The 9,916-nt window shown below is 39.5% G+C and overlaps 1 protein-coding gene across 1 annotated transcript; it reads left to right on the top strand.

Annotated features, from left to right (window-relative positions):
- The first annotated feature begins 221 nt into the window (after nt 1–221).
- Nucleotides 222–1,631, top strand: LOC133832423 (uncharacterized protein At4g38062-like). The gene has a single exon (XM_062262767.1). The coding sequence runs from the start codon at nt 222–224 to the stop codon at nt 1,629–1,631; it is 1,410 nt and encodes a 469-aa protein (XP_062118751.1).
- Nucleotides 1,632–9,916: the final 8,285 nt, after the last annotated feature.

The following is a 9,916-nucleotide window of genomic DNA, read 5'->3' as shown; positions in this document are numbered from 1 at the left end:
AAGAGCTCAAGGTGGAGTTAGAACAAATCCATGGAGACTCTACAGCAAATATCAAGGCTCAAGAAGCTGAACGGAAGTACCAACTGGAAATGATGGCAGGAGATCTCAACATGTGTAGGTCTCAGTTAGAGAGTAAAGATGAAAAGATTAAGAAGCTCAAGATAGAAATGGAGCAAATGGATGAAGTCCATTCTGCAAGTCTCATAGATAAAGAAGCTTAAATGAATTCTCTACTGGAAAATGTTACAAGTGACCTAAACAACTGTAGGTCTGAGTTAGCAAGTAGAGATGCAACGATAAAAGCACTGAGAATGGAGTTGGAACAGACCCAAGGAGATTTTCTTACAAATTTCAAGGCTAAAGAAGCTGAATGGAGGTACCATTTGGAAATGATGACAGGAGATCTCAACAAGTGTAGGTCTCAGCTAGATAGTAAAGATCCAAGACTGAAGAAACTACGAATGGACTTGGAAGAGTGTCGCTGTATAAGCTTGCAGCAGAATGAGGAGATTTCTATGATGTTATTGGTGTTAAAAGACGTTATCTCTGAGGCGCAAATGAAGTTTGCAGATGAAAAGGCTCAAATAGACCAGACTGAAAAAGAGAATGAACGGAATATTTCCCTATTGATGCAGCAGCTGGAGACGAAGAATGCTACCATTGAGAGATTACAGAAAGATATTGAGAAGGAGCATGAGAATGTTGCATCTTTGTTGAGAAGAGGTGAGACATTGGATGCCATTGGTCAGCAGCAGCTTTTAATGCATAAAGATCTTGAGCAGTATGAGGAAATGATCGTGGAATCATTTGTGTGTGAGATCTTCTTAAGAGAACAAATTTTGCAAATGGAAAGTGTTTTGAAAAAGAAACTGAGGGAATTATGCATCGAACTAGACATAACACACACTGAGCTAGCTGAGAAAATCTGTGAAGGGAATGAAATTGAATTTGAACTATACATATGGAGATCAGTTGCCAAAGGCTTATTGGTTTATCTTGAAGAAAACTATGAAATGCGTAAAGAGTTAGAAGCTTCTCTTCTTTCACAAGTAGATGTTGGGGAAATCACCAAGCAAGAAAAACAGCATCTTCAGTGTATGCTGGAACAGAAAGATGATAGAATATATAAACTCCAGCACAAGGTGGAGTTACTAGAGCAGAATCTCAAAACAAGAGAAGCTGCTGCTAACTCAGCTGAGATGAAAACAGCCATGTCCTTGGAGTCAGAGAAAGCTAGCTTTCTCCAAATGATAAGAGAGAAGGATAAGATCCTAGAGCAGCTCCAGAAAGAAGTTGAATGGCTGGAGCAAGAATCATTGAGAAGAGAACTTGAGGAAGTTTTGCTCTCAAGAATTGTAGCAGAAAGAACAATTGAGCATGAAAAAGAGCTTATGGAACAGAAGAACCAGAGAATAAATGAGTTGATGCAGCTTGTGGGATCATTTGAAGATAAATTTAGTAACTCGTTAATTTCTTTCTCTTCAGAGCTCGCCAAGAAACAGGCAGAGATTAATCTGACACATAAAGCGTGGGAGAAAATAACTGCTGCCCAGATTATGGCTGCACTAGAAATTGAAGAGAAGAAGCTTATGATTGCTGAACTTGAGGATGACATCCATAATGTAAAGTAGAAACTGGAACTGCAGCAAAACTCCATGTGTGTTTTGAAGAGGCAAGCAGTTGAAGTTGAAGCAGAATTGGAGGCAAAAGAGTTGGAAATGAAGAATATGGGGTTTCAATTCAAGACAAAGCTGAAAGAGTCAGATGCTTTGATTGAAGAGCTCAAGAGTGAGAGAAGAAACTTACTTGAAGATGTCACTAAGTTATCATCAGAAAGAGAAAACTTGTTGGGATTGGTTGAGGGGTTGAGTGACAAGATTAGTGAGATCTCCAGTTCAGACAAACAACTAATGGATCTGTTACAGACAACAATGCCCTCTACTGAGGATGAACACTCTAGCTATCTGAGTGAGAATGTGAATAGTCCCATTGCAGTGAAGAAACTTGAAGCAAATTCTGACATAAGATCCCCATTTAGAGAAATCAACAACTAGAAATATCTATCTTGCTCATGGATAAAGGAATGTTGTTGATCTTGTAGTGTAGTAAAAGTATGGATTCTTGTAATTTCTTCTTTCCCACTACTCTAGCTAGCTTGTGTGTGACTGACTCATGCTAGTGGAAGTTTTTTGTTCTTACCACAAATGCATCTTGGTCTATGATTCAGTGCATGTATTTTTTCAAAAAAAAAATACTAAAATTTTAATAGAGTTTTGGGTTATTTGGATCAGTTTATTACCGTCGTACTTAGTTTGCTCTGGTAATTGTATTATTGAAAATCTCCTTCGGCTGAACAAATAACTCTTCCTCTGGCATGTACTAAATTGCCCTGTATCAATCGTATGTTAAGAACACTAAAATTAAACAACAAGCATAAAATGTATATTTATATATATGTAATAATAGCCTTTATAAATTATAAAGTATATTACCATACAATATTCAAACAACTAGCTTAGGTATTTTGCATTAATGACTAAGAAACTTAATCGATTTTCTTTTTCCCAAACAATTTGATGGCACTGTTTCATTATTAAAAAAGAAAAAGAAAAAGAAGCTATTGAATTTGTTTGGTGTATTGAGTTGAGTAATTTCAGTTTAAACCAAATATACTTACAGATTCAATACTACTCGATGAATAACTAGGGGCTTGAAATTGTAAACACTTGAACTTTCAGGCATTTCAAAATGGTTCAACTCTATTGTCATAAACTTCCATGCACTAGTCTATGTATCTCATAGATTTCTCTCATGTAATTTGTTCATCTCCACAAGGTTATCATTTATTCTTCCCTTAAAGCATCAAAGATGATATCATCGGCAAAAAAATATTCAAGAGCTTGCTGAACTAAGAACTAAACAGAGTTCTAAAGAAATTTAAGAATTTAAAAAAAATTATATACTTGTATGTATATACGTATTACACACTAAAAAATAATAACAGCATAAATAGTTGCAAGTGAATCACAAACCTTCTTAGCATCTATTTGACTTTCCAAAACTCTGGGTGATAAGGTCCTCGCCAGGGAAGAAGATCTAGACCAATCAAATAGAGAGGCTTGACCTCTAAGTAGCCGTCTTAAATGATCCTGGGAATACAGTTCAACAACAATTGAGACCTTCCTTCCATTATATGAAATTTTTAGTTAAGAATAGCAGCAAAAGGTTTAGCTCTGGAGGAACTAACCAGCAAATGAGAGAAGTCAAGTTCCTTGTGTGTCACTGAAAACTCAATATCGAAAGGTGCAATCTGGGGATGGGCAAAAAAAAAATTTGAAGAATGAGATAAGGTGATTAGTGGAACATCCACCACAAAAACAGGGTAAACATGGATCACCTGAAATAATGAGTTTTACTCTCACTTTAGAAATGGAAAGCTCCAGTTTTTTTTTTTAAAATGAACTTTATTCCATAAGCTCCAATTTTACTCTCCTCGTCGCTGAGGCGATCGGTGAACACAACAACTGTCCAGACGGAGAGGCAGAGAGGCAGAGAGACGCGACTCTGGAGCGAGTCTTCGTGAGGCAGAGACTTCGGTGAGGGCGGAGAGACTTCGGTGAGGGCGGAGAGACTTCGTGAGGGCGGAGGCAGAGATGAGTTGAGGGCGGTGAGTCTTCGTGAGGGCGGAGAGGGCGGAGAGGGCTTCGTGAGTGAGAGATTGAGGCTGAGAGAAAGGGTAACTTAGAGAAAGGCTTGAGAAAATCTGAGAGAGGGAATTTTGGCATAAATTCATTTTGCCGCTGGGATTTTAGTCATATGGCGCCAAAAATTTTAATCCCCACTATTCATCAGTTCCGTTCCGTGTTAATTTTAATCCCCCATTAATAATAGCATTTTTAAAAATATGCTATTCTTTAATGTAATATATACTCAATATTGTTGTAGTGACGTAGGGAAATTTGAAGATCAGATGGAACTGCTCGGAGTAAGTGATGACTATCGGTGTAGAGTCTTCCCCACCACCTTGACAGACACTGCCCAGGAGTGGTATTGGAAGTTTAAGCCAAACTCCATTACCTCTTGGGAAGCATTTAGGAAGGAGTTTTGTAGACAATTTAGCACTGCCCGGACTCCACCAGTTTATGCCAATGACTTGGCAGATATCAAACAAGGAAAAGATGAGTCTCTAAAGAATTATATACAGAGATTCATGAGAGAGGCCAATAGAGCAAATGCTGTAGGAGACGAGGGGAAGATGGTTGCCATATCTGCCGGGATAATTTATCGGAGTCCTCTATGGGATAGCATCCATCGCCATCCAATTTCAACACTTCAACAATTTCTTCACCGGGCGGACAAATATATGAAATTGGATGATGCAATAGAGAAAGGGGAGAATGGCATAAACAATCCGGGCAGATCAACTGACTCTCCTAGTGATGGTGGAAAGAAGCGTGGAAATAATGGGTCTGACCACCATGCGGAAAAAAAAAGCAAAGTTGAGTTCAAGTGAAAAACCAACCAAGTATGAGCCTCAATTCACTAACTACACCACTCTCTCAACCAGCCGAGCAGAGATATATCTTGCTAGTCAAGAAGAGGTTCCCTACAAGAAGCCTCCACCCATCAGGAGAGAGATGAGGAAGAGAGACATGAACAAGTTTTGTCGCTTCCATGAAGATTATGGTCACGACACGAATGAATGCAACCACCTCAAGGACGAGATAGAATTTCTTCTTCGGTCGGGCAAGTTGAGGAAGTACCGAGCAGAGACACCCCAAGGAGAAGGAGGTAGCAGCAACTCTGGTCTCAAGCGACAAAGATCTCCACCCTTGCAGGCTGGACCTGTGGACTTTACCTTAGACACTATATGTGGAGGTCCACACTTGGCTGAGGAGAGCAACGAAGCAAAAGGATAAGTATGTTGAGCAGGAGTCTAGGATCAGGAATCACTGGAGTGGCGTGCACATAGAGCATCGAAGGATATATTATTTTTAAATACCGCTTTCAGAGTGGTAGCTTGATTTTGAGTTGTTAGACTTGTTATTTAAGTTTGGTTTATGAACTGGTTATTTGCTAACCAGTCATTTTATTTTTGAACAATTTTGGTTGTTTAAGACTCGTTATTAGACATGTTTTGTCCATTTTAATTTACGAGTAATAAAAGAGACTACGCGCAGCGTGGTTGATTCTTGCTACAAATATGCATGTGTGTTAGTTATCCGAGCAGTGTTCAACTGGTCGGTAAAATTGGGCAGTGTTCAACTGGTCGATATGTTCAAGCAGTGTTCAACTGCTAGAATATTTTCCATATATTTTATGTGTTTCACGAGTAATTAACTGCTCAAACAGATTCGGTCAGGTAGCAAGTGACTAAGGATCTTTTAACCCTCAATCACCTGGGGGGCACATGGGGTATACTGGTATATAATTTAACACAGGCAATAAGAGCACGAGTTAATATATCTGTTTTTAGGCTGACTTGTTAATTTTCGAAGTCCAAAAAGGCCATTAAGCTAACTTGTTTGACAAAGCTTAAGTAACTTGGAATTTATTTCTAAAAAATTTCAAGTTAGGTGCAGATATTCATGTGACAATAAGCATGCTCATAAAATGTTAGAGCAATAAGAGTGTGAGAAAGTATACTTACCATGGACTTATGAAATGTCTAGAATTTCTAAGTTAGAAAACTAAGTACTCATGCGAAAATATATGGCATACACCAGAGTGACTTTACTATTCACAAAAAACTTATAACTTTTTAATTCTAGAGGAGACTTAGAATGTTTTAAGTTAACAAAGAGAAGTAAAGTATAAATGCCAACATCTACAAGTTTAGCTGATCAGGTGCAAAGTTTTCTTGCTCAGGAGAGCAGATACAACTTCCCTGGTCAGCTAAGCATGTATCATCGATCAACTTCCCTGGAGTGAATCAAACAAATGCATGCAAAGTAAATGCTACATAGTGAAAATTTGTCTTTGAGAGGAGAAGTCAAGTTTTCACCAAGATTGATTGACAGAAATCAATCTCTCAAAAAAAAAAATTATGGGAGATTCGAGCAAGGTGCTTTCGTGGTCTTTTGTAGGGAAGGACTTAAATGGCTATTCCATGTGCCCAAAAAAATGCCTAAGAGTGCCTAAGGGTGCTTAAAGTGTTCGAAAAATGTGGTGTTCGAGCATACACCTTGAGATGGCCGATTGTGTGCATCTTGGTCCGAGGAGCCGAGAGATGCCAAGGAGTTGTGTCGTGTCCGAGAAGCCAACCTACATCCGAGCATCTCACCTATGTCCAAGGATCTAGGCCCAAAAATTTGGTGCCTAAGGTGCTGCATCTGAGGAGAAGCGCCTAGTCCGTGAAGCCCGTGTGCGTTCGAGCCAAGGAGTTGTGTTGTGTCCGAGTGGACACTCGGGTCTGAGGGGCTGTAGTGCGTCCGAGCGGCTGTGCCAGTCCAAGGAAAGCACTCCAAAGGATGTGATCAGACCTTGGTCCGAAGAGAAGCCCCAAGAGGTCCAGTCGGACCTTAGTCCGAGGAGTCCAAGTGGTGTGCTCGGACCTTAGTCCGAGGAGTCCAAGTGGTGTGTTCGGACCTTGATCCGAGGAAAGTCAAGGAAGGTGTGGCTCGGACCTTGATTCGAGGAAAGCCAAGGAAAGTGTGGCTTGGACCTTGGTCTGAGGAGAGCCAAAGTGTGGCTCAGACCTTGGTCCGAGGAGCACCCATAAGAGGTCCGGTCGGACCTTAGTCTGAGGAAAGCCCTAAGAGGCGTGGTCAGACTTTGGGCCGAGGAGTAGTCCAAGGCGTGGTCGGACTTTGGGCCGAGGAGTAGTCCAAGGCGTGGTCGGACTTTGATCCAAGGAGCAGTCCAAGACATGGTCGGACTCATGTCCGAGAAGGTGTGGTCGGACTCATGTCCGAGGAGATGTGGTCGGACTCATGTCCGAGAAGGCCTGGTCGGACGCATGTCCGAGGAACCAAGGGGAAAATGCATCCGGTCGAATGTGTGTGTCCAAGCAAGAGGCTTGGCCCTAGCCTGAATCCAAGAGTCCGATCGGATCACATTGCTAAAAAAAAAAAATAGACAAAGGGAGAATCAACAGGAAGGCTATGTTTTCATTATATCAAGAAAATAGAGTTTGAAGAGATCACTAGACAAGTTCAGTCGTGGAAGTTTACGTGAAAGTTATCAACTGGATAGGAGATTTTGGATGACCTCGAGAGCATTTGGTTAGAAGAAAAGTTTATCATACGAAGAAAATTGTATAATAAACTTGGGGGGCAAATGTTATCCCAAAATTTGAAAAAGATGATGTGGCAGTAAAAGACACATTAATAGTCAATAAGTACATTGACTCCTCAGAGTTGTGATAAAGTGACCCGGTAGACTGATGAAGAGTTTTGACTACTTGAGAGGTGTCATGTCCAATCAAGTGCGCAAGTGCACCCGAGGAGACCCCAAGAACTTGGTCCGAGGAGACCCCAAGGGTCTGTTCCGAGGAGACCCCAAGAATTTGGTCCGAGGAGACCCCAAGGGTGTGGTCCAAGGAGAGCCCAAGAATTTGGTCCGAGGAGACCCCAAGGGTGTGGTCCGAGGAGACCCCAAGGGTGTGGTCCGAGGAGACCCCAAGAATTTGGTCCGAGGAGAAGTCCAAAAGGTCTGGTCCTTATGCATATGTCCAGCAAGTGCATGGTTGTCCAAAGAGAGAAATGGCATGCTAGAGGAGAGTGCCATGTTAGAGGAGAGATGTGGCATGCTAGAGGAGAGTGCTATGTTAGAGTAGAGACATGGCATGCTAGAGGAGAGTGCCATGTTAGACAAGAGGAGTGCATGTCCTACCACCATGCACATATCCGACCAACAAATGCATGTCCTACCAGTAAGTGCATGTCCTACCAACAAGTGCATGTCCTACCAGCAAATGCATGTCCTACCAGCAAGTGCATGTCCTACCAGCACTTGCATATGTCCAGCATGCATGTATCCGACCAGCACTTGCATGAATGGTCAGTAGGAGATATGGGTCAACCAGATAGAGGAGGACTAAGTCAAGATTCCCATAAACATCTTCAACAAGAACCGGTCTTGGCACACACGGGAATCTCTCATTCTTTTCCACAAATTGGGGGTTTTGTTACATTTTGAATGTTTTTTGTAATTTAAATGTAATAAATATAATAAAATATCCCGATTCTAGGGGATATCAGATGTATGATCCTAAGCCTATAAATATATGGCTTGTGGGATCAGAAAGGGGCTTCCTCTTCTTTTGAGAGACTTTTGGGAAATTTTGGGTCTCAGCTTTCTAGAGAGAGAAAGTGCTGGTATCATAAAGAATTCTTGTATTTTTGCAATCTGTAATGAAGAAACTCAGTTGGCTCAGTCCATCTGATCTTGAGTACAGATCTATAATCACAACTCTAAGTGGATTAGGCTATTACCAACATATTGGGGATGAACCACTATAAAAATCTTGTGTGTTCTTTATTTTCTTGATTAAACTGTCTGTGTCGTTTAAATTCTCTTGAAGGTTTGTCGTTATTGACGTTCTCACGTCGTTGGCTAAAAACACAGTCGACACTAGTGGACCGTACTTGCAGTAATTAATCTAAAGATTCCATAACTTTATTTTACTGCGAGCTATTCAAGTTCATTTATCTCAAACACAATCTTCCCGTACCAATACGTGGTTGAGATCACATATATGAACTTAGGAATTTTTCTTATATTTACATAATATTATCATAGAATAATATAGTCCATAAAATATATGCATAAAAATTTCAATTTATTTATTTATTTCTTAAAAAAATGTCTACTACATATGCTTTTAGGGCACAATTCCCAAGAGAGAGAGAGTAACTCTATTTTTAATACTGTTGTTTGACCTGAAGTTGTTCATTGTTTTTGTTAATTGTTCTAGTCATGTGCTTTGGTTATTTTTGGCAGGGGAAGTCAGTTTTATTAGTCACTTGTTTTATGCATGATCTTTTAAAAAATAGATATGCCTGTCTATAAAATTGACAAAGGGAGAGATTGTGAATCCTAAAATTGGCAAATTTTATAGAAATATATTTTTATTTAAAAGATAATTTTACTTTCTCTTTATTGTGATTTTTGGAATATTACTTTGCCATTATTGTGATTTTCGGAATATTGAGTTTCATATTATTCCTTATTTATTTTGATTTTATCACAATATTATTATAAATGGAAGTTGTATCTTAGTTATATAAAGCAAATATTCTGTACTTACTCAAAATCATTTCTGGAATATTTGTCTTTTATTTTTCATGCAGCTTAAGGTAATAAACTTCAGAAAACTAAATCTTTGAAGTAACTAATAGCTATTTCTATCTTCAGATATTTGATCTGACACAGGTATTAGCTATCCCCACCAAATTCATATATGTCGGATCTGAATCTTCTAAAAAAGACAATTCTTCATTAATCAAGAATATCATCAAATATTCTTGCTTTTATTAGGAGATTCTTTCTCAACCTTTCCGAGCACGAAATAGACTCTATAAATAGGCTTCTAAGGCCTTGAGAAAAAGTGAACTCGTTGGTTCATAGTTTGCCAGTGAATTGTAATATTTGTGAGAGTTTCTTATTTGTATTCAAGATCATAGTATTCACGTAATCTTGTAGTAAAATGAGTGTTTAGTTTTTGTGGTAAGTTTATACCATGTTCATGAGTGAATACACATTGTAATTTGAACACAACTTATATAGTCTTCGGGAGAGGATTTTTACAAGCCTTGCATCGGGATGATGCAAGCACTTGCTGGCCATTGAAGGGAGTTCAAGTGGTTGAGTGTTTCAATCAAGATCAAATTAGTGAAGAGAAGTACAACAAAGTTGCGGCAAATCTCAAGAGGGAGTCTTGTTTTGTTTAAGTCAATATTTTGTACTTGTGATT

The sequence above is a fragment of the Humulus lupulus genome, chromosome 4 (assembly GCF_963169125.1).
Source record: "Humulus lupulus chromosome 4, drHumLupu1.1, whole genome shotgun sequence".
Taxonomy (NCBI): domain Eukaryota; kingdom Viridiplantae; phylum Streptophyta; class Magnoliopsida; order Rosales; family Cannabaceae; genus Humulus; species Humulus lupulus.
Note: the sequence above shows the minus strand (reverse complement) of the source record. Positions and strands in the feature narration are given on the sequence as shown.